This window comes from Rhinolophus ferrumequinum, chromosome 10, assembly GCF_004115265.2.
Source record: "Rhinolophus ferrumequinum isolate MPI-CBG mRhiFer1 chromosome 10, mRhiFer1_v1.p, whole genome shotgun sequence".
Classification (NCBI taxonomy): domain Eukaryota; kingdom Metazoa; phylum Chordata; class Mammalia; order Chiroptera; family Rhinolophidae; genus Rhinolophus; species Rhinolophus ferrumequinum.
Window position 1 is genome coordinate 38084472 of NC_046293.1, and position 27394 is coordinate 38111865.

The 27394-nt window shown below is 40.2% G+C and overlaps 1 protein-coding gene across 1 annotated transcript in view; it reads left to right on the forward strand.

Annotated features, from left to right (window-relative positions):
• The first annotated feature begins 1781 nt into the window (after positions 1-1781).
• The window catches only part of BMAL2 (basic helix-loop-helix ARNT like 2), a 65699-nt gene continuing 40086 nt past the window's right edge, over positions 1782-27394 (forward strand). Inside the window, exons 1-2 of the mRNA XM_033118606.1 lie at positions 1782-1939; positions 25833-25983. Of these exons, the coding sequence (XP_032974497.1) occupies positions 1909-1939; positions 25833-25983 (182 nt within the window). The 5' untranslated portion in view covers positions 1782-1908. The remainder of the gene's footprint in view (positions 1940-25832; positions 25984-27394) is intronic.

A 27394-nucleotide genomic window follows, 5' to 3' on the forward strand; every position in this document is an offset into this window, starting at 1 on the left:
CAACTGGTTGGGAATGAGAGATCTATCTATGAAGATACTGTGTGGCTCTCTATCTGTGTCATAGCCTACGAGGTATAATAGAACTGTTTTTTTTTGTTCGTTTTTTTTGTGTGTGTGTGTCTTTTTTTAAATCATGTCTTAGAAAGTAAAACTCCAGAGCATAAAGAAAAGTACCAAGTAGGATTTAAACTTCAGCGAAAATACTATGGGAGTGATTTGCCCCACAGACTCCGGTGGGTCTCTTTTTGTGCATTATACTACACTCCCTGCTATCATATTAAGTTCTGGATTCCTTCTCTCTAGCTTTCAGGTTTTTGGTGGAAGTGAATCATTTCTAAGAAATGAGGACTGCAATGATTCATGGGCAAGTTTATTGGACACCACAGTATGAACTCCTATCAAGGAGACTTGACTTTTACTGTCTGGCTTCTACCATCTACTGAGTGATCGATCCCAGCCAAACTACTCACATCTCCAAACCTCTGTTTGCCTACCGATAACACAAGAACTGTAGGTGTTCAACCATCTCACAAAAAATAGTTGTGAGGCTCACATGAGATGATAAGGGGAAAGTGCTTTGCAAGCAAGACAATGTATATAGCCTGTACTATACATTCTAACCAGGGTCCTAGCAATTCTGCTTCACCATTTGGTTAGCATTTAACACATGCCCAGGTCTAAGGGTATCCCTTTACCCCCAATACCACCCTTGGAAAAACCATCTCAAAACAGTGTACACTTGTCTGGAAAGCCAGGGTTTGAACACGTCTAGGGAACCCTAGGCCAGATTTTAAGACTACCTGCCAGATAGTCTTAAATTCTATCTCTAGAATTTTTCTTTCTGAGCTGCCAGCAGAAGTTGGGTATGGGGTAGCATTCCATGTCAAAGCTAGGATGGAGACATTTCAAAAACGGTTTTGATTACGATGTGTCTTGGTGTGTTTTATGGAGGGCAGCACAGTTCTTACCACCCCCTTCCACCTCCAGCAGCATAAAGTTCCAGTCCCCACTGACGACTGCACCAGTCCAGTCATGGCTACTTCTGCCCGGGAGCACGCTTCCAACTCCTTTGCGCAGGTTCCGCCCTAAGTAGCCCTCAGGACACGCAAGCAGCTAGTTAAGATGCTATAATGAAGAGTCCTGGTAGGATAATTAATAGATGAGGGCTATTTTAGTGTTTCCGCTACTCTTCCTTCAGTACTTCTACTGGACAAACTGTAACCAAGGACCGGTGGGCGGGGAGAGAAACAGCGTATTTGGCATAGGATGGAGGGCTGTCAAGGGATCCCCAAAGGATCTTGCTTCTGGATTTACCCAACCTTTCCAGGATGTCAAACGACTTCCTTCTCGGTGACCCCTCTCTCACTACACCTTTGTCTCTGCAGCGAAGCTCCCCTCTCCGCACCCACCTTCCCAGGCAATGATCTCCATTCATCCTTTACCTTTGCCCTAAGGGAAAGAACGCCAACCTTTGGAACACTCAGACAATGACTCTTAAAGTGATCGTGGAAACCTGTTTTAACTGGGCCGGCTTCCAGAAAGGCTCAAGGCGCTACCTCGCAAACCTTTTCGCACTTTGCCTCCAGCCGCGGGGTTGGCGGGGAGGTGCCCACGGTGACTCCGCCCCGCGCCGGGTCTTTTTGTCTTGCCGGAGCCCCGCGGCACCCAGACTGGCGGGCGGGCGAGCCCCAGTCCGCATGCTCGGTGGCCTCGGCCGGCGGGCGGGCGGCGAGTCGGCGCTGGCGGTGCGCCCGGGGGCTGCAGTGGCGGCAGCCACGGCACCGGGAACAGCCCTGCGGGTCCTCGCGCCCCTGCTCTGGGGTCGCCACCTGGGCCGGCTCTGGGCAGGCCCGTACCTTTCGATGCTGCCAGACCTGGGGCTGCGGAGCCGGCCTGGTGGCTCCTGCGATGGCGGCGGAAGAGGAGGCTGCGGTGAGAGGTGAGGTTGCGGGAGGACGTCCCCAGGTGGGGGCGCAGGGCCCGACGCTCCGGAGACGCCTCTGGCGGAGTTGTGGAGCGAGCAGCTGGCGCAGCGTCGCCAGGTGGGAACACTTTGCTGGGGGCTCTCCTCTGGCCCGGCATCGCCTCGGATTGGCTTCGGAGCCAAGGTCGTTCCTTGGGGCACAGGTGCGGCGCAGCGCCCGGCGTGTCCTCCCAGGGAGCGGAGGTGGAGCGTGACGGCGGCGATCGCCGCTGGCTTTCGATCTGCCCGCAGCTCGGTTTCTTTGCCCCAGGCTGGACGTTTTGGCGGAGGTGAGCTGGCGATGGACCATCCACCGTGTGATGGCGAGCGGCAGCCCTCCGTCTACCCGGGGCGCCCACATCGCAGTGTGCAGAGACTGCTGCGTGGACTTGTTAGATTTCATCTTTTGTATAAACCAGTTGTCATTAGCCATTGAAGGAGCTCGGTTCTGCGAGCCCATCCACTCAGAACTGGAAATACTTCCATTCCCCGCTTCTCAAACTGCCCCTTCTTGGGGCGGGCAGGTGGGCAGGTGAGCGCATTGAAGCTGGTTCATCGTATTCCTGACACTCGGAAACGACAGCCTTGCCTAAGCGAGAGGCGGCTCTTTAGGAAAGCCATCAGTGGAGCTGATTTGCTTTGTTTTATACTTTTGTGGAGTTTTTGTGACTTCAGTTGGAAGCGTTGCTACGTCTTTTTCCTCTCTCTAGTATTCACTGGCAACCCTGTCCGGTCTCTTTCGTGGGACTACTCACAGTTATGGAATGATTATAAAATATCTGTTATTTAAGACAGATTGGAGGCAGAAATAACTAACGGGAGACTGGCAGAGTGAGAAGTTCAGGGATGCAGTTGATTAAATTTCCACTTTTCCTTTTGGAATATGGTATTTCAGATTCTTCTCTGAAATACAGCAATAATAAGGGGTGCTTTTGACAATCTAATTTGGGAATTTGGATCATAGGGAGGTTGCCAAAATTCTAACATTTGAATATCTCAAGTCTTTCTGGATGATATGAAGATGTGAGTAAGCACTGTTTTGAAGAGAGAATGCAGATGTATAGTGTTAAGCTGGGGTGACCTGTCTGCTCTCAGCTGTGACTTCGCTCAGCCCTTTACTTTGCTACCCAGGTTATTTACCCTTAGCTTCCTTCATCTGTAAAATGAGGATAATTACAGTGTATGTCTTATAAGATTCTCTTGATTGAATGAGATATAAATGCACTTAAATATATATAAAGTGCTTAGTCTAATACTTGGGAAATAGTGAAGTACTCCATAAACATTAGCTTAATATAGTTAGCCTGATATATATTTACAGCTCCAATTTGCTTTGTGAAGTTAATAGATTTTATCTAATCCATTAAGAAAGTGTTCCACACAAGTAAAATTAGCCAAATTGAAATCATACTTAGGCTTTATAGAAAAAAAGATATGTGAAAATGCACCTACTAATCAAACAGGCAGCTTTTACCAGATAAGTCTTATGGACTTAGGACAAGTTTTTTTTTTACAACTACTTTTTGACAAGTAGTTGATTGCTATTTTGTGGTTGAGTAACAAATATGAACTTGGGAATGACCAAAATTAATCCTTCTTAGGTAAGAGTATCAAGTTTCAGTGGGCGCTGGGAGAGCCAGCATTTATTGAGGTTCTGTTATGTATCAGGCATAAAGCATAAGGGATACCTTCCTTGGTCTCATAGCAGCCCTGTGATATAGATGGCATTATCTCCATTTCATAGATGAGATGAGAAAACTGAGGCTGGCCCACAGTTACACAGCGAGAAAGTGTCAAAACTGCAGTTACAATTTGTGACTCCTGCCCATGCTGCTTTCCTTTCTTTCCTGTCTCACTGGTGGTGCTAATGAGCAATGTCTAGACACCCTTTATCGAAAGAGGTGAAAAAAATTATTGTTACAAGTTCCCCCCATCCCTGGAGGGAAAAACAAAACAGTTTTCTGTATCAGAATCCAAGGCCATGTTTCCTTACAGAAAATCCCTGCAGATTCCTATTTCTGAGGCAGTTTGACATTAAGGCCCTTGTATAAAATAAAAATCTAAAACTGGTGGTGGGGAGGAAAACCCCCATAGTTTGGTTACACTCCTCGCTTTGAAGATAACCACCAAAAAATCACCTGGTGCCTATCATAATTGCCTGCCCTCTTTCTTTCTTTGACAAGCTTATGGTAAACAGCAACAACGAGCAAGCTGCCTAGTGACTGGGCATCGTCCTGGTAAATGATCCCAGAAACTTTGGATTTGGGGAGAGGGCAGTTGCGGGGGTGGGGGAGAGCAGCAGTATTTCCCAGACTGACTGCCAGAGATAGTCTTTGGTGGAGGCATCTGTGGGGCAGCTTTCTCTCCTTGTCGTTGCTTACCACCACACGTTCTCAGGGTGATGTTATCACACCCAACTCTTGAGGTGTAGTTCTGCAGCTACAGTGGCTTAAGTTCATTTGTATGACTCAGAAATCAGAAGTCATGTCCCACTCAGCTTTGCATAAGCTACTGTTCCGGGCCTGGATCCTTCGGCAGAGTTTCAGTCTGGATTGCATTACTCAACATAAACAAGAATGGACTAAAATTGCTTTTCATGTGTCTCAGGGGGAGGAAAGAGAGAGGAAAAGAGACAAGGGGAAGGAGAAGAAGGGTAAAGAAAGAGGAGGAGAGATCAAGGGAAGAAGATGGGGAGGAAGGGGTGACGAGCCAGGGGAGAATGGAAGGGGAAGAGATGAAGGACAGAGAGATGCAAGAGGGAACGGGGAAGGAAAAGGAGAGAGTAGAAGAAAAGGAGCCCTGGGGAAAAGAGGGAGTGGGGAGGAGAGGGAGGAAGTAAGAGAGAAGGGAGGCACTGCCACCCCACCAAAGTTCCACTCCAGGGTGAAAAAAAAACCACCATGTCGAATGTTTCAACTATATAGGGGAAGCCAAAATATTAAGCACATTAATAAGAAAGTACAGTGATTTCACTTTACTTTTATTCTTAATGGAAATGTTTTACCATGTTCTCTTTCTGTGCCGTGAACATTGATTATCAATAGCATCCTTTCGAAATCTCTCCTTTTACAAAATGTTTATGAAATGATGAGTCGGGTAATGACATTGCATTCTGGTAGACCTCGTTTCCGTGGTCCCATTTAGTTGAAGACCTTCAGTTTCCCACAGTGGCAGCTGCCTTGCTCAGGTGCCTGGGATCTGGGGCATTAGTCAGCCTTTGCCCTGTCATCTGCATTTTCAGGGACTCAGGGAGCCAGCTGCCCTGAGCCAGGTGCCCTATAAGACACGAGTGTACCTGAGACATCTGCTTGCTCTGGGCAGCAGTGATTTCCTGTCCTGTTTTTGCAAATCTGCTTACTGGTGTACCCCTAAAAACCCCAGCCCTTCTATAGCCCCTGCCTCATCTAGTGCCTCCCTCCTTCCCAGGGGCAAGAGGCTGTGGGAAATTAGAACCTACAATTTAAGCTTTTAGTGCATCTGGAACCACAGGTGAAAGTTGTTTTCTGTAGTAGCGAGTAGTAGTTTGGGATATTTACTGGTAATTTATGAAGCACTTAACTATACATGCCTGCCCCTTCCTCCCCCACCCCCACTCTACCCGCTGTCAGGACAGAGCCAGGAGAGCAGTTTCCAGGCTCTTGACCTCACGTGGAAAGATGCTGCTCGGGTAGTAGATGGCCATCAGCTGTTAGCAGTGAGCTGTTGGCCACTGATATAACTGCCGTGGCTACACTAGGGGGTTGGGTGGTTGGTTGGCAGAGAAGGGGAGGCGGATTGCGCATCGTGTGGAGCCTCCTTTCTGTATCTCCACCCCAGCCGCCAGCAAGAATATAGTGGTATGAACCCCCTATCCATGGCTCTGTTGGTGTTCCTTTTTGGCCTCACCATGTCCTGCGTTTTGGTGCGGGTAGCGGGAGCTGAGACCCCGCATTACACATGGCGCAGTGAGCAGGGTATGGTACTGGCCCGAATCCCCCCAAAGGGGTAATAGAGCAGTTTACACGAATGAAAGCTCAGTTTCGCGCACAGTGTATGGTGCCGGCCAAAGCTCTCTCTAAAAGGGCAGTGGAGCAGTTTGTGCATATGGACACTCAGAAGATGTGGATAGCTGTACAACCAGCACAGGAAAAGCCGTGCAGCTGCGGGAGAGCTAGACCCCCATGGAGGGGTGGGAAGATGTGGACGGTTCTCCAACCAGCGTAGGCCAGAGAAAGTGAAGGTCATTGTGGCTGTGTGAGCTGGGAGGTGCTTGCTGGGGCAGCCCAGGTGCAGGACTTGTAGTCCCAGGAGGAAACGCTTGCTGAGTCCTCTGTGGAAGGTGTGGGTGAGGTCAAGGTCGTCCCTCACCCCCGTTGGGGAGGACTTGGAGCCCTCGTCCTGTGGAGAGGGCACACATTGTGAGGCCAACGCGCAGCCCTGGCAAGTGACTGTGAACTATGGGGAACTGAATAAGGTGATGCCACCTGTGCATGCTGCAGTGCCTGCCATCCCTGATTTGAGGTACTGCTTGACTGTTTGCTTGGGAACGTACCACCATGTAGTGGAACTGGCGGATGCTTACTTCCTGTGTCTCACCCGGCTGCCAGCGAGACTGGGGTGCAGGAAGACCCCTTGTTGGGGTACAGGTGGATGTTTGCTTCCTGTGTCTCGACCGACCACCATCGAGACACCTTGGCTGCGCCCAGAAAGACTGGCTGCGCCCAGGAAACCTGGTTGTGCCCAGAAAGCCTGGCTGTGCCCCGGATATTGATACCTCCAGGTTCCTCATATAGGGCCCCTCGTGGAAGGCGCTTGTCACATAGGTTGTGAGGCAAGACCCTGGATGGGTGGAGTGTGGGGACAGAGCCAGGAGAGCAGTTTCCAGCCTCTCAACCTCACGTGGAAAGCTGCTGGCTCAGGTAGTAGATGGCCATCAGCTGCAACCAGTTAGCCATTAGCCACTGATATAACTTCCGTGGCTATGCTAGGGGGTTGGTTGGTTGGCAGTGAAGCGGAGGCGGATTGCACATCGTGTGGAGCCTGCTTCCTGTATCTCCAACCCAGCCGCCAGCGAGAATGTAGTGGTATGAACCCCCTATCAATGGCTCTCTTGGTGTTCCCTGTTGGCCTCACCATATCCTGTGTTCTGGTGAAGGGAGTGGGAGCTGACACCCTGCATCACACCCACGTTTTCTTCTCTTACTTAGGTTATGTCACATTGAATCGTCCCTGACACATTGCTATGTATATCACTTTAGGATATAATATCTCATTTATCTCACTTCCAGTTTTTAACTTAAAATATTTTTAAACTTCTTAAAATGTTTAAATCAACGCAGTTATCTAACATAAAAATTCTTGGGCAGCCGGTAGGATTAGTGGTTAGAGCGCAGTGCTCATAACACCAAGGTCATCAGTTTGATTCCCAAATGGGCCAGAGAGAGACAATGGATTGAGCTTGGAGCTGAGCCACAGATGGGTGACCGGTTTGCTCAGTGGTTAGAGTGCAGTACTCATAAGACCAAGGTTGCAGGTTCGAGTCCCACATGGGCAAGTGAGCTGTGCCCCCCACAACTAGATTGAAAGCAACGACTTGACATGGAGCTCATGGGTCCTGGAAAAATATGCTGTTCCCCAATATTCCCCAATTAAAAACCAAAAAATTCTCTTTTGAAAATACTTAAGTGTCAGTTGACGTGATTGACATGAAAGGACTTTTGTCATTTACCTAAGTAAATTATTGGTATCTAGTTTCTTTAGTCTTTAATCTTATGGTTTAAATCTCCAGATAACATCTTTATAGAGAGAAAAACGAAGAAGGCTGGAGCAAAAGGAAATGTAGAGAGAATCAGTCTTTTATCCAACACAGTTTGCATTATCGGATATTGGTAATTGAGGGTCAAGTTTATTGTCATAAAACAAATTTCAAATACATTGAAAATGTTTTACTTGCAATATTTCATTTATTTTTTTAAGCAGATAAGAAATGCACTTTACCATATGTTCCAAGTACATCACAGGGAAAATGGAGAGTCATCCACAGGCTTTCTCTTTCAAAATATCTCCACTTTGTATGTCCTAGCCTCAGTGATGGGGAGGAATCTGCCTTTCCCCATATGGCTTAAACTTGCCCACCTTCAGTCTGTTGGCTGCTCCTGGAATGCCACTGCCCTCCCTCCAGTGGTGCCTGTGGAAGTCAGATGTCATCACAGAAGTTGGCCTCCGGTATCACTCTGTTTTTATCTGCATGAGGAGGAGGAGGCATCTGTGTAGGAACATCAGCCTGAGCTTTGGAACTGGGCCACTGGGAGTGTGATTGCCCATTTGATTATTTCCTAGCTATGTGACGTTGGTCAAGTTACTTAACTTTTCTGAGCCCCAACTTCCTTATCTGTGAAATGGAGATAAAAAAATACCTAGTACTAAACTTATGGACCTTGGGTTCAAAGAGCATTTAATGAATTTCACTCCAAAGGCAAGGGAAGTAAAAGCTGAAATAAATCAATGGGACTATATCGAACTAAAAAGCTTCTGCGCAGCAAAATAAACCATTGACAAAATAAAGAGGCAAATAACTGAATGGGAGAAAATTTTTGCAAACAATGCCTCTGATAAGGGGCTAATATCCAAAGTATATAAGGAACTCATACAACTCAACAACAAAAAAACAATCCAATTAAAAAATGGGCAGAGGACCTGAAGAGACATTTCTCCAAAGAGGACATACAAATGGCCAATAGACATATGAAAAAATGCTCAACATCACTAATCATCAACTAAAAACCACAATGAGATATCACCTCACCCCAGTCAGAATGGCTATCATCAACAAGACAAATAATAACAAGTGTTGGAGAGGCTGTGGAGGAAAAGGAACCCTCATATACTGTTGGTGGGAATGCAGATTGGTACAGCCGCTATGGAAGGCAGTGTGGAGGTTCCTCAAAAAATTAAGAATAGAATTACCATATGACCCAGCCATCCCTCTCCTGGGTATATACCCAAAACATCTGAAAACATTTTTCCATAAATACATATGTGGGCCAATGTTGATTGCAGCTTTATTTACGGTGGCCAAGACACGGAAACAACCAAAGTATCCTTCGATAGATGATTGGATAAAGAAGTTGTGGTATATATTCACAATGGAATACTATTCTACCATAAGAAAAGATGAAATAGTACCATTTGCGACAACATGGATGGATCTTGAGGTTATAATGCTAAGCGAAATAAGTCAGACAGAAAAAGTAGAGAACCATATGATTTCACTGATATGTGGTATATAAAACCGAAAACAACAAAAGAACAAGACAAATGAAGAAACAAAAACTCATAGACACAGACAATAGTTTAGTGATTACCAGAGGGTAAGGGGAGTGATTACCAGTGGGAGATGACGGTAAGGGGGATAAAATATATGGTGATGGAAAGAGAACTGACTCTGGGTGGTGAACACACAATGGGATTTATAGATGATGTAGTACAGAATTGTACACCTGAAACCTATGTAACTTTACTAGCAATTGTCACCTCAAACTTTAATTAAAAAAAACCTTAATTTGGAGGCTTATGTGGGAATTAAATGAGATGATTACAAACTGTTTAATGAAATCTGTCTTCAACAAGTGATTTTTTCCTCCTCTCCTATGAAACCTCCCCAGAATTACTCCCCACCCTGCCACCCCATGGTTACCTCTCCTATTTTCACACTGTAATTTTTTTATGTGCCTATTATATATAACACCTGTACCTGCTTTCCACAAGTTATTTAGGTAGGTTTCTTAGCTCTACACTTGGGTCACACATTCCTAGGAGAGCAGGGTTGGATCTTACTCATCTTTACAATCTCCAACTCCTTGCACCTATTAAGTTCCTAATAAGATTCTGTTGATTTAAAATGAATGGTGGCTGGTTTGAGGTGTGGCCAGGGCTAGTTCATTCATAAAGTATCCATTAAATATGTACTTACTGCTGTACTAGGTGAACAGAGATGGAGAAACGGATAAAGCAAGAAAAGTGTTGAAGAGTTTATAAAATGTATTAGGCTAGGTGAAAATATTTGTAAGACAAGATAGAATGTAGTAAAATTCATGGTTTCAGTGCTAGGAGTTAGCTGATAGGAGCTTCCGCCCCCAGTGCTGGGAGAAATTATGTTTATGGGGGAGGGACTCACAGAAGGCTTTCAGGGAAGGTGCCAACTTTAGCATTGATGGATAGATCATGAAGAAGGAGTCTTTCAGGGCATAGAGTAGCACGGAAATGGAAAATCATCAGTGATGTGCTTGGCAGAAATGATGTTAGTATTTTTTTGGCTCTGGATGGGAAAAGTGGAAAAGGAGAAACTGACCATTGAAGTTGCATTGCCGGAGTTGGGGTGGCTGCCCCTCCCACATGCGTGACGTGACGGGACAGCTGACACAGCAGCCTGAGTTATAGGCAGCGGATTTACCTGCTCTCTGACAGGAAACATATTTGCATTTTCTTTTCAGTCCACGGTCAGCAACAGAGCTTTTGCATCACTTTGAAAAGGCTACTTGGGGCATATCTCTGATGAGACAGAAAAAAAGCAGAGGTCTTGGTTCCTGCCAGGTAATTGGCTATTAAATCTTAGCTTTCACTCCAAGTCCATCTGGACCACTTTGTACTCTCCTTCATCCTCTTTCCTTCCTTGAAGAAGTGCTTATATCTTTAAAGCTATTCCACGTTCTTTCTTCTGATAAGCATCACAAGTACTATTTCATTTATTCCCATTACAGCCTGCTGGGAAGCAGGTATCTGGACTTCCCTCATCTGTTCAACATAATGACCTATGTTGTCCCCATCCCCATCACTGATGTCCCCACGATATGGACAGGTGCTCCAGGCGGGCTCTCAGACCCTCCCATGCAGCTCCATGGGGCAAAGCTGAAAAATAACCTTCAGCTTCACTTCCAATACAAACACCTAGTGAAGGTTTATAAACCAAAAGGAATCCAGTGCCCTCGTGTGAAAAGAGCACTCATGGAAACACCTATGTGTGATAACATCAGAAAATGTCCTTCTTAGTTTGATGTAATGCAGAGGACCTCTGGCTTAGAAGTTACTGAAAAGCAGAAGCTCTATATACACCAAAATACCTCTTCTTCTTTATTTTCTTAGGAGAGGAGAATGTAGGGAGAATAGATTGTTGTTGAGCCTATATGCACAGCCATAGATATGTTACAGAAATACAGTCTCTGAAAGATAGAGCAGTATACGATAGACACAAGTGAAATTGAACTCTATACAGAGTGGATATCAGTGGCTGTTTAAATGAATAAAAGATTGTAAATATTGATAATTGTTTTGTCAAAAACCTAGAGAAAAGTTTGATTGAAATATTGAATATGATTTCCAGCCTTACATTTATTACTCTCATCAGCTCTCTGATTGGAGAATTAGATTTCCTGTCCGAGTTACGGGGTACCCAGAGGTAGGCTGTGCCTGCACTACCATGGTGACAAACACTGTTACATTCTAGCTAGGCCGTCTCTTCTTCAGTGAGTCACCCAGGCAACAGCACTGACCTAGAAAAGAGAGACCAAACCCAATTCTCCATGCACTCTAGTGCTAGTGGCTTCTTTAGGATAATTCTCCTCTTCTTTAGTTTTCAACTTGGATTCAACTAGCACTTCTGGCTTGTCAATTCCTTTCAACCATAACTACAGCTGCCTCTGGGACGTGTTTGTCAGCAAAGCAGCCTGATTTTAGAGGGATATTCAAATTCACACCTCAAATTTGAGAAGGCATCTATGACAACTTAGTTTTTAAGAGATTTAAAAGTAATTTTTTATTAGCTATTTGGGAAGAGCCTGAGAGCAGCTTTAGATTCTGATCGTCACTATAACTATGGCACGTTATGCTGAGATAGTATTAAAGTCATAAATGTCACTTTGGGTTTCAGTACCCTTTTTTTTTTTTTTTTTTAAGGAGGGTGCAGCGCACCGTGGCACATGCGGGGATCGAACCAGCAACCTTGGTGTTATGAGCATCACGCCCTGACCAACTGAGCCAACCTGTTTCAGTACTTTTTTAAAACTCGTATTCTATTTCAGTTTGTGGAACTTTACCATTTGCCTATTGCAGTGTCCGTGCTCCTCCTACGCCACCTTTTTAAAGGGTCTTTATTCTTTTTAGTATAATTCCCTTTCAGTGAAAAGATACACAAATATTTTTGTGAACACTGACGAATTTTTCCCCCCAAAGTTACACTAAAGGTGTCTCATTTTGTGTCTACCGTAGATGTCAGGAACCATTGTATCTTTTATAGGTTCTGTGTCAAATTTGGCATATCCAGTCGTGCCTGTCTAATGCTAATCACGGTATTAGCCTACAATGTGTCTTCTATTTACTCATAACCTGCAAGAATTGTGTTTTCCCGTGTGGAATAATGATGTGGGTGGAGACCATCCAAATCTAAATGCATTTTTGTGCCTTTTAGAAAAACCTGCTGATGCCGGAAATGCTTAAACCCTGTATTCTTTTCCATGCATGAGGATCAATCAGGCCTCGAGTAAGTTAGGGACTTTTCTGTTTCAATGTGGAACTGGGATTCTGATGAACTGCTGTTTCTTGCTTCCTCTCATCCCTGGATTAGGTTGTAATGTCTGTGAAATGTCGGCCTTCTCTAGAATAGTTGTAGTCAGGGAAGCATTCTTCAGCACATCTGTCACTCTGCTTATATTCTGCTTTCCCATGACTCCGATTTCCTGAGAGTCATCATGGGTGTTTCTGCTTCCTCTTTGCCCCATTTCAAAGGCTTAGCATGGATCATTCTCACCCTTTGGTTCTGCTAAATAGTTAGTAATCCGTAACCTTTACTGAGTATTTACTATGTGCTAGGTGTCAAAATGCTTTGCATGCTATAATTCATTCACTCCTCAGCAGCTATCAGGTAGGTTCTATTATCATTTCACATTTCAGATGAGGAACTTGACACACAGGATGTAAGTCCATTGCCTAAGGTAAAGGTGCATAGTAAGTGGCCGGACCAGGGTTTGACCCCAGGCAGACTGGCCTCCAGAGCTTTTTACGCTGTTAACCTTTCCTTCAATGTCTGCTAGACATTTGGACGTGGTGTCATTTCTGTGCAGTGCTGATGTCTACAAATGCACTTCTGTGGGAGGGAGTTTGGAAGACTGGCCTACTTTTGGCTTGGAGAGAATCTGAGCTCTTTCACCTAATAATTGCGTGATCTTTGGTATGTGTATCAGTTAGGGTTCGTTGGAAGAGCAGAACCAGTAGGAGATTTATTGTATATTAAGAGATTTATTGCAAGGAATTGGCTTATGCAAGTCCGGGGATAGGGTGGGCAAGACTGGCATGGCAGGGCTGGCCCTTAGCAAAGTCAGGCTGGCGTGCTCGGGCACAGACTGAAGCGGCTGTCCTTTGGCAGCGTTTCTTCCTCAGGGAAGCCTCTACTCTGTTTCTGAGGCCTTTCAGCTGATTAAATCAGGCCCACCCAGATAATTTAGGATAAGCTCCCTAGAAAAGTCAACTGATTATGGACTTTAATCACATCTACACAATACCTTCCCAGCGACACTTCGATTCATGTTTGACTGAATAACTGAGGGCTGTAGCCACTGCAAAAAGAATATCATAGCAAATTACTTCTTTTCTCTGAGCCTGTTTCCCCATATGCTAAACCACTACTATAGGGTTGCTGTGAGAAGTTTATGAAGTATGTAAAGGGTACAGGGCCTGGTAAGTAAGGATTCAGTAAAATACTAATTTATTGGTGATGGTGGAGGTAGTGGGGGGTGGGTGAGTGACAGCAGCAGTGGCTGTGATCTCTTCCACAATAGTGACTTAACCCGTGTTTGTCATGCTTCTGGTCATTCTGGTTCACTGCTGCGGTTGGCTTCCTAACTGGTATTCCTGCCTAAAATCTCTTCTCTCCATCTTCATTTTTTTTCCTCAAGGCTTTAATGGAGGCTTAAATTACTCACTAACTCTCCAACTTTGAAAAAATGTCTTATTAAAATTTAGACTCTATGTTTATAGCTTTCCTCAATGTTTCAATGCAGTACTACACTGCACTGTGTCCAAAAAGTGTCCCCCTCCTTGCTTGCTAAAAGCTAGTGGGAGGGAGGACTGCCTTCTCAGTGGCATCGAAATTCCTGCTTAGTGTGTTTTGTTCCTTTTGAATTTCTGTAGTGATTGAGAGTGGGACATGCATGAGAACTGTTTCTCCAAAAAGAGGCTATTTAAATTCTGTTTCTTTTTCCTCTGTTTAAACTGCAGTGTAACACACAGCTGGGCATACTCTTTCCCACCCTGAGCCCAAGTTTCCTCAGCTGTAAGATGAGTGAGTTGGACAAGATAGTTTCTTGTGTTCCTTTTCCCTCCTCTTAATCTTTTATTGCAATGTAAGAAAACCAGATATTTTTTTAGGGTTTTCTCCAAATATTTTATAGGAATTTTTACTTTCAAGAGCAAAACTAGTTTGTTTCTTCCAGATCAAAACAGATACTTAAAAGGCAATACTTAATTGTAGTTGAATCAAATCATAAATTAAAAATTAGCCAAGAAAATCGTCCCTTTCCCCACTCTATTAGATGAGGAACAATGTGTGAACAAATGAATTAACTTAGGAACTGTTATAGTTTATAGGAATGCTATCTTTGTCATTGAATGTCACACAGGCAAGTGAGTTGGCCACGTACCTTAACACTTCAAGATTATGTACTAGAGTTTATTCACTGATACGTGTAAATGATACCATTTCCCGATTATTCTGTCCTTCCCTTTCATTTTACTGCACCACCATCAGCACTGAAGCCTTTGGTTAATACCTGGTAGAACTGCAGGGCACACAGGAAAATCTGTTAGATTTTAAGTTCCATGAAGGAGCCATCCATTTGGTGACCATTGTATTCCCGGTTCTGGTAGCACAGTGTCTGTTTTATAGTAGCTTGAAGAATATGTACTGATGGAACGATATGCAGGGTATCATAGGACCACAGCTGACAAGTTCCACTTAACCAGGTGACTGTCCCAATAGAGGGATAGGCTGTCTCTTTTCCTACCATCTCCTTTGTACTTGGCTGTGTTGCAAGCTGGAGAACTGATTTTTGAGTTCATTCTAAAGTTTAGAAGTCATAAACTTCCCATCTCTCTGAATCCAGCTTCTCCCATTGACACCCATGCAGTTGGCTTGTGTTCTACCCCGAATGCTGTGCCCTCATGACCAGATGTGGAGAACCTAGTATATCCTGTGCAAGAGATCCAGGGCATTTTAAGGCCATTGTTAGTACATAGTCTGAGGGGAGCGATATAAGCAAATCCTCAAATCCTCATCTTACCTCACACGTACTCTGGGATATATATGCCTTTGCACTGAGCAAGCCTGGGAAATACCTGACCCCTCCTTACTCATAGGAAGGATGTGTCATATAGGTAACCAGACCCCCTCTGGCTCATTTTAAGCCAAGAGGCCCAATAGCCATGCAGCGAGCACAGCTTCATCCTGAGACTCTGACACCCTTGCATTATTCACAGTCTTACTGCTTTCTCCAAGTCCGCCAGTTCAGTTTTCCTACCTGCTGAGTGACTAAGTCCATTCTAACCTTTACTATCACGTCCCTAGTGTCAACCTTTTGCTCTCCTCTATAGCTCTTTCTTGGGCTCTTTGCGTCCACTGTATTTGGTCACAGTGAGTAAATTCCCTGCTGTTCTCACTTTGGCTTTTTTGTTCAATATGCCAGCCAGAGAGTTTGAAAATGTAAATGTCATGCTGGTCACTTTTGCAGATGGCATATTTTGAGGAGGCTGAGGCAATCTGTTAGATATAATCTGAATGCAAAAAGATGCTAATAGGGTGATACAGAAGAAGATTAAACTTAACAACAACAGCTAAGAAGGGCCAGCACCTAAGTATAAAAAATATGCAGATGTATCAAATGGTAAAGAAGTGGCTTAACAACAGCCTATAGGAAAGACAGATTTGGGTTTACCCAAGGAAAGCCCTCTTTGGGAGTCAGGGGACTTCCACAGTAGTCCCTCCCCCCTCAGTGGCTGGCTGTATGATAAGGGGCAAAGGCCTTAATCAACCGCGGAACTCTGTTTCTGTCTTGGAAAACAAGGGACTTATAGTAGACCATATGTAATGTCAGTTACAGTTCTAAAATTATATAAATGAATGACTCAACAGTGCGAAGGCCCGATGTATACAATAAAAGCTTATAAATAATGAAAGTAGAATCAGAACATTATCAATAAAAGTTCTACTCTCTGGGGTCTAGGCAACTCCTGGGTGTTCTATTCCAATCACACCACACAGCGAAGGATTTTTACCCAAAGTGTGTGCTGCGTAGAGCAAGAAGTAGTGACAAGACATTATAGGGGTAAGGTTTGAAAGAATCACATGGTTTTGTTCTGGAGAGAGAAGAATTTAAGACAGACATGTGGGATATTATTGTTGTCAGTCAATGTTTGAGGAGTTCTATATTATGCATATGTAAGAAGGTAAAACTTCTTTTGAAAAAGTCCCATTTTACCCATCAGATTCTTTATCAGGAGAGGAATTATCTAACACCTGACGGATACGTATTCATTGATTCAACAACTAAACGTCATTTTTAACAATGACATAGGATTTACTGAATGCATCTGCTTCCTGTTCATGGTTTTCTCTTAGCCTGAAACACTGAGCCAAAAAAAAAAAAAAATGCTTTTAAATGTTATTCCCTCCCCACAGACAGAGCTAAGTGCCCTTCTTTCTATTCTTGCAGCGTGAACTTGTACCTCCATCTAAGTCTAATTTCATTCTGTATTTGGTTTATACATGTATGCGCCTGTATATGCATAAACATATACAGGATTATAAGCTTCTTGAGAGCAGGTACTTATTTAATTGTAACCTTTTAAAATATATCCTCCACCTAGTAGATCTGGCTCTTGATAAGAACTGTGAAATAATAGAATATTTTAAATTTCTGCTGAGCAAAAGCTTTTTCATACTTTGTGTATAGTACTATCTCTAGATGATATTTTTCTTGAATAGTGCCAATTAGTACTTCATTTCTATCTATTAAGCGACTCAGTATCTTATAGTAATGTGTCAGTGGTAAGAAACAGTATTTGGTTTCCATTGTAATTCCTTAGCACACTGGTTGTCATTCAGACTGCTAAATCCCACATCACACAATACCCTTTTCCCAGCAGATAATTGAGTATATTTTTTCTTCTATGGATTTAAAAACAGTAAAAATGAAGTAATGGTAGGAAGTAGGCCTATTTATTTGTGAAGTGGGAACAGTGGGGAACTGCATATTCCTTATTGTGGGAATTTCACCCTGTTCTAGCAGCCCAGGAAGATGAATCTGGAAGTTCTGATTCACACTTCTTTTAGATTCTCTTTTGAATGTCCAGGGTAATGCAATGAAATGCAATTGATTCTTTCAGCAAACCATAAACACTTACTACCGTGTTTCCTTGAAAAATGAGACCTAGCCGGACCATCAGCTCTAATGCATCTTTTGGAGCAAAAATTAATATAAGACCCTGTCTTATTTTACTATAATATAAGACCAGGTCTTATATAATGTAATATAATATAATATAATATAATATAATATAATATAATATAATATAATATAATATAATATAACATAATACTGGGTCTTATATTAATTTTTGCTCCAATAGATGCATTAGAGCTGATGGTCCGGCTAGGTCTTATTTTCAGGGAAACACGGTATGTGTCAGGTACTGTGGTCAGATTTGGGGATAAAAAGATAACATGGTCCTCGATGCTTTCCAGTATTGGAGCTTACAGTCTTATACACAACAAGCTCATAAAACTTTCCTCTGCCTCTTCTATTGATTCCATGAGCTGAACAGCATTTGGAATCCTGAAGAGCAGGGTCTTAAGTAATAAAAAGTATAAGAAGCAATACAATTGAAAAGTAAAGGCATTATTTAGCACTGAGAAGGGACACAGCATCACTTCTGTGGTATTCTGGACAAACATGCTTAACCTGAATTTAGTCATGAGGGATTATCAGACATTTAAAATTGAAGACATTCTATACAACAACTGCCCAGTACCCTTCAGAAATCTGAAAAACAAAGGAGGGCTGAGAAACTGTTACCGTTTAATGGAAACTGAGGGCACATAACAGATACTAAATGTATCGTGTGGTCCTGGATTGTATCCTGGACCAGCAAAAGGACATTGGGGTACAATTGGCAAAATCTGAATAAGGTTTATGAACTAGATAATAATACTATAGTAGGGTGAATTTCCTGGTCTTGGTAATTATACTGTGGTTAAGTAAGACATTACCATTTGGGGAATTTGGTTGAAGGGTAGGTACATTAAAATTCTTTGCATTATTTTTGCAAATCTGAAACTATTTCAAAATTAAAAGTTTAACTTTTTTAAAATTAAAATTCAAAGGCATTTAACTCAGTGACTGTTCTTGACTGATACCCTAGGTATCTTCAGTGTCTCATCAAAAATGGATTCTTTTGCTGGACTAGTTACTTAACATCACTAAACTTTTGGTTTTCGAACAAATTTCAAATACATTATTTTATTTGATTCCCAACACAAACAAATGAGGTTTGCAGGAAATTACTTCCATCTTAAAGAAACAGTCTCCTATGTATTAAATGACATGTCCAAAAAACCAAAAGCCAAAAACAACAACAAAATAGTTTATGGTGGGTAGATCAGACTAAAAGGATTTTCTGGGCATGGACTCTCAGAAGTTAAGAAGGAAAGGCCACTTTCATATTTTAAGGAAGTAACTTAAATGTTTGTTGAACAAATTGTTCTTAACAAACAGTTATTTGGAAGAGAATTTAAATTTTATATAAATTTTAACATATAGCTCACTACTAGCAATGAAAGTAGGTAATAGGACAAAAGTTTTTAAGGTGTATGAAAACATATTTTTCCATCCTGCCGCTGCACTTCTGTGAATGTGTGTGCGTGTGTGTGCGTGTATATGTATGTGTATATGTATATTCTCTTTCAAGAATGTTTCCCCAAAAATAAGACCGGGTCTTATATTAATTTTTGCTCCAAAAGACGCATTAGGGCTTACGTTCAGGGAATGTCATCCTGAAAAATCATGCTAGGGCTTATTTTTCGGTTAGGCCTTATTTTCGGGGAAACACGGTGTAATGTCAGATTCTAAATTTGAACCCCTTTGTAATAATGAACCTGAACCAAGTGGCTACTGGGTCTCCCCTGCTTATGATGCCCAAGCAGCTGCTCGTTTCCCACAATTTATTTCCATCTTTGAGGAGTTGATACTAAATGGTAGACCTTTAAAATATTGTTAGATTGATTACCATCACCAGGGAGGTGCATACTGAGTGGATTGAGATTTAATGCTAATCACATTTCAAATAAAACCACAAACTTTCTTTGTAAAAGACAATAGCAGTATCTCTGTTCAGGCTAAATTCTGAATAATTTCATTGAGTGTTAAATAGCATGTATTACATTTGCCATTGAGAAGTGACCCAATTTGGCAAGGAAAGACAATGTCAAAATATGAAGTTATAAACTCCAAAATGAGTTATATAAATGCAGAGAAAAATTTCAATTTTTAATACGTGGTCTCATCATCTAAATAAGTATATGTAGAGGATGGAAGTAAAGTAAACTGGAAGGTTAAAAAATGAAATCTTTACATACCTGAAACTAATAAAATGTTCTATTCCAATTTTACTTCAATAGAAAAAAATGAAATCTTTTTTTTTAATTAAAGTTTATTGGGATGACAATTGTTAATAAAGTTACATAGATTTCAGGTGTACAATTCTGTATTACATCATCTATAAATCCTATTGTGTGTTCACCACCCAGAGTCAGTTCTCCTTCCATCACCATATATTTGATCCCCCTTACCCTCATCTCCCACCCCCCAACCCTCCTTACCCTCTGGTAACCACTAAACTATTGTCTGTGTCTATGAGTTTTTGTTTCTCATTTGTTTGTCTTGTTCTTTTGTTGTTTTTGGTTTATACACCACACACCCGTGAAATCATATGGTTCTCTGCTTTTTCTGTCTGACTTATTTCACTTAGCATTATAATCTCAAGATCCATCCATGTTGTCACAAATGGTCCTATTTCATCTTTTCTTACCGCCGAATAGTATTCCATTGTGTATATATACCACAACTTCTTTATCCACTCATCTATCGAAGGACATTTTGGTTTTTTCCGTGTCTTGGCCACCGTAAATAAAGCTGCAATGAACATTGGAGCACACTTGTCTTTATGTATAAATGTTTTCAGATTTTTTGGGTAGATACCCAGGAGAGGGATTGCTGGGTCATATTGTAATTCTATTCATAATTTTTTGAGGAACCTCGACACTGCCTTCCGTAGCGGCTGCACCAGTCTGCAAAAAATGAAATTTTTACTCTTTAAATTATGAGTCACCTTCTAACAAATAAAAATCCACTATCTGAATGTTGGATTGTTTCCAAAGAATAGATCTTTTCATCCATAACTCATTAGTCCCACTAACCTATATTTTCCTTTTCTTTAAAGAAAGCCTTCTGTTTTGAATATACTTCTACCAACCTCGCCAGATTGAATAGCCAGATGGACTATAGCTAATTATGGGGCCACGCTGCTATACCCATTAGGGAACACAAAGATCCTTGCAGCTTCAGATTTTGATTTTGTGAAAAGAAGAATATTATTCTGCCTGCCTAAAGATAGTCCATTTCGTATTTTAAAGGTTAATATGCAAGTAGGATTGAAACATGTGGAGCTCATACCCCCTAAAGTAAGAAGCAAAAAAAAAAAAAAAATCTTCATTTTATTTCTGTTTTGAAATTCTATGGGGAAGAGTGTCCTTGCTTGAGTGTGTTGGAGGGGTGGTAGGAGTCTGGGATTATATATACCAGACTGTGGTATGGTTCAATGTTAGTGAATTTTTTCTACTGATTTGCTATCAATAAGAAATTCCCATTTTTCTGGGGAAACAGATGGTGTTCTGCTATTCACAGTCTATTAGAATAAAGTCTAGAAACTGGAGCCATCATTACACTCATGGTATTTGGTGATTCCAAATTGGTCCCATTTAGAGAGTCCAGACTTAGAAGTCGTGGGATACCTTAACTAGAAACTTAATTCACAAGGGGCCAACAATCATTGGTAAAATTATTCTCCCCATTTCTTTATTGTGAGACCTATTATACCTACAGAAGATGATACAAATTGTGCATGTGTGTAATTTAAAAAATAAACACAAAACAATTCTCTGTGACTTCACAGCCAGGCTAAGTAGAAAGAACATTAATTCCTTAGCATTCCCTGGGTGTCTGTCCCTCACTGATAGCATCCCCTTTCTTCCCCCGAAAAGAATTCACTTCAGAGTCATGTTCCTTTGCTTTCCTATATAGTGTGGCAAACTTTGTAGATATTGCTAAAAAACATGTCGACGAGTTTTGCTTTTGTTTGAACTTTAAATTTTTAAACAAACATGCTATATGTTTTTGGCTGTGACTTTTTTTTGCCCAGCATTAGTTTGAGAGTCATCCATGTGGATGAGTATATCAGTGCTTCATTCATTTTTATGGCCATTGGTGTTCTATTCAGCGAATAAACAATTTATCCTCCTGTTGATGGAAATTAATTCCCAGTTTTCTCAGGTTTTAATTTTTGTTCAATTATAAGCAGTGCTGTTCATGCATTTCTTGTACATGTCTCCCAAGATACCTTAAGAGTTTTTCTATGTACCTAGGAATGGAATGGAATGATGAAACATGTGATTTCAATGTGTTCAACTTTCTTAGGTAATGCAAAAATGGCTTCCAAGGTAGTTGTAGCAATTTACATTCCCGCCAGCAGAGTATGAATGTTCCATTCTTCCCCATCCTCATCTACGCTTAGCATCATCACACTTTTTGATTGTAGCCATCGGATGGGTATGTAGTAGTACATCACTATAGTTCACTTTGGATTTTCCTAATTTAGTAGTGAGATTGGCTATGTTTGCATTTGTGTATCGATAGTTGGAACTTCTTTTATTTTTTCATTATATATTAGTTTCAGGTGTACAAAACAACATAAGGAGCTTCTTCTTTTTTTTTTTTTTTTGAAGTGCCCATTCAAGTCTTTTATCCAGTTTTCTGTTGGGTTGCTAGTCTTTTTCGTATTGGTGCAAAGGCATCTTTATACAGTTTAGCTATTAGCCCTTTGTTGTTTATATGTGTAACAAATATCTTTCTGTGTCTTACGGTTTCATTCTCGTTATGATGCCTTTTGATCAACATTCATTTAATTTTAAGGAGGTCGAATTGGTCAGTCTTTTCCTTTATTGCTTTTACTTTTTATGTTTTAAGAAATTCTTTCTACACCAATAACAAAGATATTCTCTCTCCTTTAGAGTCCTCTATTACATTTTTGCCTTTTACATTTAGGTCTTCAGTCCAACTGGAATTGGCGCAGGACCATTTATTTAAAAAGCTGGTTTCTCATCATTGATCTGAAATTTCCCCTCTGACATTTAGCAGATGTCTACATATGCACATCTGGGCTCTATATTTCTTTTCCTTTTGCCTATCTATCTCCTGCTTGGTATCCGCTAATACCATGCTGTCTTAATTACTATAGCTTTATAATGTCTTGATTTCTGATAAGGCAAGTCCTCCCACATTTTCCTTTGCTAGTCATGACTTCCATATGCATTTTATATTCATATGTACTTTATATTCATATGTACTTCCATATGCATTTTATATTCAGTTTGTGAAGTTCCAACAACAATCAAAAAATGAGTACTCATTTTAAGAGGAATTGTACATCTATTTTAGGAGGGTTGACATCTTTATGATATTGAGGCCTCTGATCCATAAGCATTGCATATCTTTCCATGTATTTGGATCTTTTAAAACATTTTAAACAATTTTTTATAACTATCTTCATAAAGATCTTATAGGTCTTATGCATTTTAATTATGTTTATTCTTTAGGTACTTTATATTTTTTGAGGTTAATATAAATTAACCTAATATAAATATCTTTTTAAATGTCGTTTTTTTACTGTTTGTTAATAGTGAATAGAAATGTAATTGATTTTTATATATTGATTTTACATACAGCCAACTTGCTGCATTCTCTAATTTTAGTAACTTAGCTGTTGATTATTTGTGGTTTTGCATATACTCAATCATATGATTTCCCAATAATAGCAAAAAAATGATTTTCTTCCTTTCCAATTTTTATACCTCATATTTCTTTTTCTTGTCTTACTTCACTAGCACGTCTAGTGGAGTATATAGCATGTCTAGAGTTGAAAGGGGTGAGTGATAAAAGGAATTCTTGTTTCTGATTGCAAAGAGAATGTTTTCAATATTCATTAATATTGAAATAGTAACATTGTTCAGATAATTATATTTTTCCATTAATTGAATTTTGTGGTAAATTATATTGATTTACTAATATTAAACTAGACTTGCATTGCTGGGATAAAACTATCTTGGTCATGATGAATTATTCTTTTTATACATTTATGAACTTTGTGTGCTAATATTTTAAGACTTCAGTGTCTTTGCTCATGAATGAGATACGTCTATAGTTTTTCTTTATTGTACTGCCATTGTCAGGTTGTAATATCAAAATTTATAAGCCGCATAAAAAAAGATATCCCCCAGTTTTTCTATATATTGGAATAGTGTGTGTAAAAACAATGTAAGAATATTCAGGGTTTTCTTTTTGCTCCAGTTTTTGTTAGTTAAAATTCTCTAGGAATAATTTTTTTAATTGGGGAAGGGGAACAGGACTTTATTGGGGAACAGTGTTACTTCCAGGACTTTATTTTTCCAAGTCAAGTTGTTGTGCTTTCAATCTTAGTTGTGGAGGGTGCCGTTTAGCTTCAAGTTGTTGTCCTTTCAGTCTTAGTTGTGGAGGGCACAGCTCAGCTCCAGGTCCAGTTGCCATTGCTAGTTGCAGGGGGCGCAGCCCTCCATCCCTTGCGGGAGTCGAACCGGCAACCTTGTGGTTGAGAGGATGTGCTCCAACCAACTGAGCCATCTGGGAGCTCAGTGACAGCTAAGCTCAAGGTGCTATGTTCAATCTTAGTTGCAGGGGGCGCTGCCCACCATCCCTTGAGGGACTCGAGGAGTTGAACTGGCAACCTTGTGGTTGAGAGCCCACTGGCCCATGTGGGAATCGAACCGGCAGCCTTCAGAGTTAGGAGAACGGAGTTCCAACCGCCTGAGCCACCTGGCCGGCCCTAGGAATGTTTTTATTATTTTAAAATATTTAGAATAATGTTCATGAGATTTTATTATCTTTTAAATCTCTAGAGCATCTAAAATTATAACCCCATGTCCATTTCTATTTTTATTCATTTATGCCCTCTTTTCTATTGAAAAATCCTGCCGTAGGGTTATTAGAGTTTCCGATCTTTGGAAGGACATATGTTTAACTTTTTTGATCTGCACCTGTTTGCATTCTATTTCTTTATTTCTAGTATTATTTTAATGATTTCCTTTTTTCTAATTCCTTGGATTTATTCTACTCATCTGTTTATAATTTTTTAAATTATTGGCTCATTAAATTTCAATCCCTTTTTAAAAACACCTAGTATTAAAATTACCCTCTCAGTAATGCTTTCAGTTTCTCCACATATTTTCATGTATAATATTTTTATTATTTAGTTCCAAATATTTTGTAATTTTACATTTGAATTCTTCCTTCTCTGAGTTATTTGTGTATTTCTTAATTTCCAAAGATATAAGGACTTTTCTGGTTATCTTTTTATTACAAGTGTCTAACAATTAGACTGTAATCAAAAAATGTTTTATGTATGATATCAGTCTTTCGAAATTGTTGAGATTTACTTGCTTTTGGTCTAGTATATTGTCAGTTTTTACAAATGTTTGATGAATACCCCACCACAAATCAACACTAGATTTTGAAGTTGCTAGGTATAGTGATCTGTATATGGTTTTTATATCAAGTTTTTCCATTGTGTTGATCAAATCTTCTGTATCATTTCTGAATGCTCAGTATATCAGTTACCAATACAGATGTGTTAAAAATCTCCCACTAATGTACATTTATTGCATTCTCTTGTAAATATTGCTGTTTTCAATCTGTGTTATAAGGTACAAATGAGTTTAAACTTGTTATATGTACATTAATATGAGAAGGAAGCTCACATTTGGACTATAGATAATTTTTAGTTTGATTCTGATTTTTATATTTTATAAAGCATGTAATAAACCACACTTTAGACAAAAAGGATTTTACTAGTATCATATTTATCAATTCAGGGTTTAACAAGATCAAGGGACATGAGTATTTTAAGTCATTTCTGGGAGGCTATCCAAAAGAATAACTAGTAGACAAAAAGCTTTATATACCACAATACATATTTGTGATGGTGAAAAAATAAAAACACATACATTGTAACAATAGAAGAGTGGTTAAGTAATGATGGTATATTATGCAGCCATTAGAAAAATTTATAAAGAATTTGTAATAACACTGAAGTTATCACAATGATACATAAACAAAGCAGAATATACACTGTGATTTCAATTACTTTAATGACAACTAAAGAAAAATTCTTAAAGGAAATATCTGTAAACAGTAGCATTTGTTGGTGAAGTTTGGTTTTTCTCCATTTCTACTATTTTGTTTTCCATATTTTCTACAAAAAGCATTTAAATTTTTTGTTTTTTTACAATTTGATGGGGAAAATAAACAAAAAATATGGACTAACAAATACATTTCTAACTAATACTTGAGTGTACATAATTAGTCTTTCATGTTAGTTAGTTGATATTTTTAAGATATCAAGAGAGAAAAACCATTTAAAATGTGTGATAGGGATATGTATAAAGTAAAACTTGAAGCACAATATTAAACATTATGTCTCACAGGTAAAGTGTTGCTAGAAGACAACCAGTGCATGGCTCCCGTGGTTTCCAATCATATTAGTACATGGACAAAACCAACTGCTAGCAGATCCTTCAGTACACATGCGACAGAATTTCCAAGAAAACGGAAAGGAAGTGATTCAGAGCCATCCCAGTAAGTGAATTTTTTCCTCTAACCCCATGAACTCTTTAGAGAAAAAAGAAAAATATTACTTTTTAAGTCATTTATTATTTTTAATTATGTGGTAGCATTTAGATAGGATAGGAGCAGTTATTTATCCACCCAACTGCCACCTCTATCACTGACTGACCTGGAACTTTTCAATCCAACTCTGAAGGTTATTAGGTATCCAAAAGGTTCAACTGGAGTCTGAAAGACTTAGGAACATAAGGTTGATTTTCTTAGTGTATGGTCACAGCAAGAGATTTGTCTTCCTAATTAAGATACTAAAGCATGTGGAGAACATCTTCCTGGAAGTTTGGCTTAAAATAATAATTACCACTTTGCTTTTTTGCCTTACTCATCATTTATTTAAAAACCAACCCTTGGTTATCTGTGGCCATGTAACCATATTTATTGCTTTCCACATTTATTAAGCCAAGTAGATAATAAAGTCAATGCTGAGAATACTTACTATCTCCTTGTTTATTTTTGTTGCCTAATTAATGCAGTTTGTAGCCCCAAATATTCTTTAATGACTTCCCCAAAACTAATGTTCATATGGTGAAAATAATAGGACAAAATCAGTATAACAATCGAGAGCAATTCATTTTAGGCTGGTACTTTATATAAATGTGAAAGTTGATGCTAGTTCTCCATCACTATTGAAGGGAACAAATCTGAGTACAGGGGCAAGATGAGGACATAATGAAACATCCTCACTCTTTTTAACTCAGTTCTTCCCAATACTCTTTATAATTTAGCTTCAATTGCAAGATAGTGGAGTTAGTGTTATTTAAATGTAAGTACCAATGCGCTTCCCAAACCACACATAAGTGACTTGAAGATTATCTACTGTTTTTGGTTGTCTATATTCTCTTAGTCTCCATTAATGCAAATAATCATAAATAACTGCAAATGACCAAGTGACAGCCTATCCAGTACTGTTTGATGTTTTAATCCTAAATTATCAGTTGGTAATATGCACTTACCTCAAGCTAGAAGTAACTGTTAGTCCTTTTTATTTTCTTCCTTATTCTTTAGAATCATAAGCACCATTGTCCATTCTTAGTATCTAAATAAAATTATGGCTGTTGAAGTGAGAGCAGTGAGTACTAGAGGTAACATAATTTTATGCAATGTAGGAGGCACAGCTGAGACCTAACAGTGGTTTGGGGAATCAGCGGGGTCAGTGGTAGGACAAATATAACCACGCAAAGAAAGGACTGACAGATAATGATTTTTTTGGCAGAAGGCAACCCGAAAGATTATTTAGCCAATTGCCCACATTTTAGAAAATGAGGAAGCTGGGACTCAAATATCAAGCGGCTTGTGTAATATCAAACATTACACAACTGGTTAGACTGCCTGATTGTTAGTGTGGTAATTTCTTAATTACACCCTC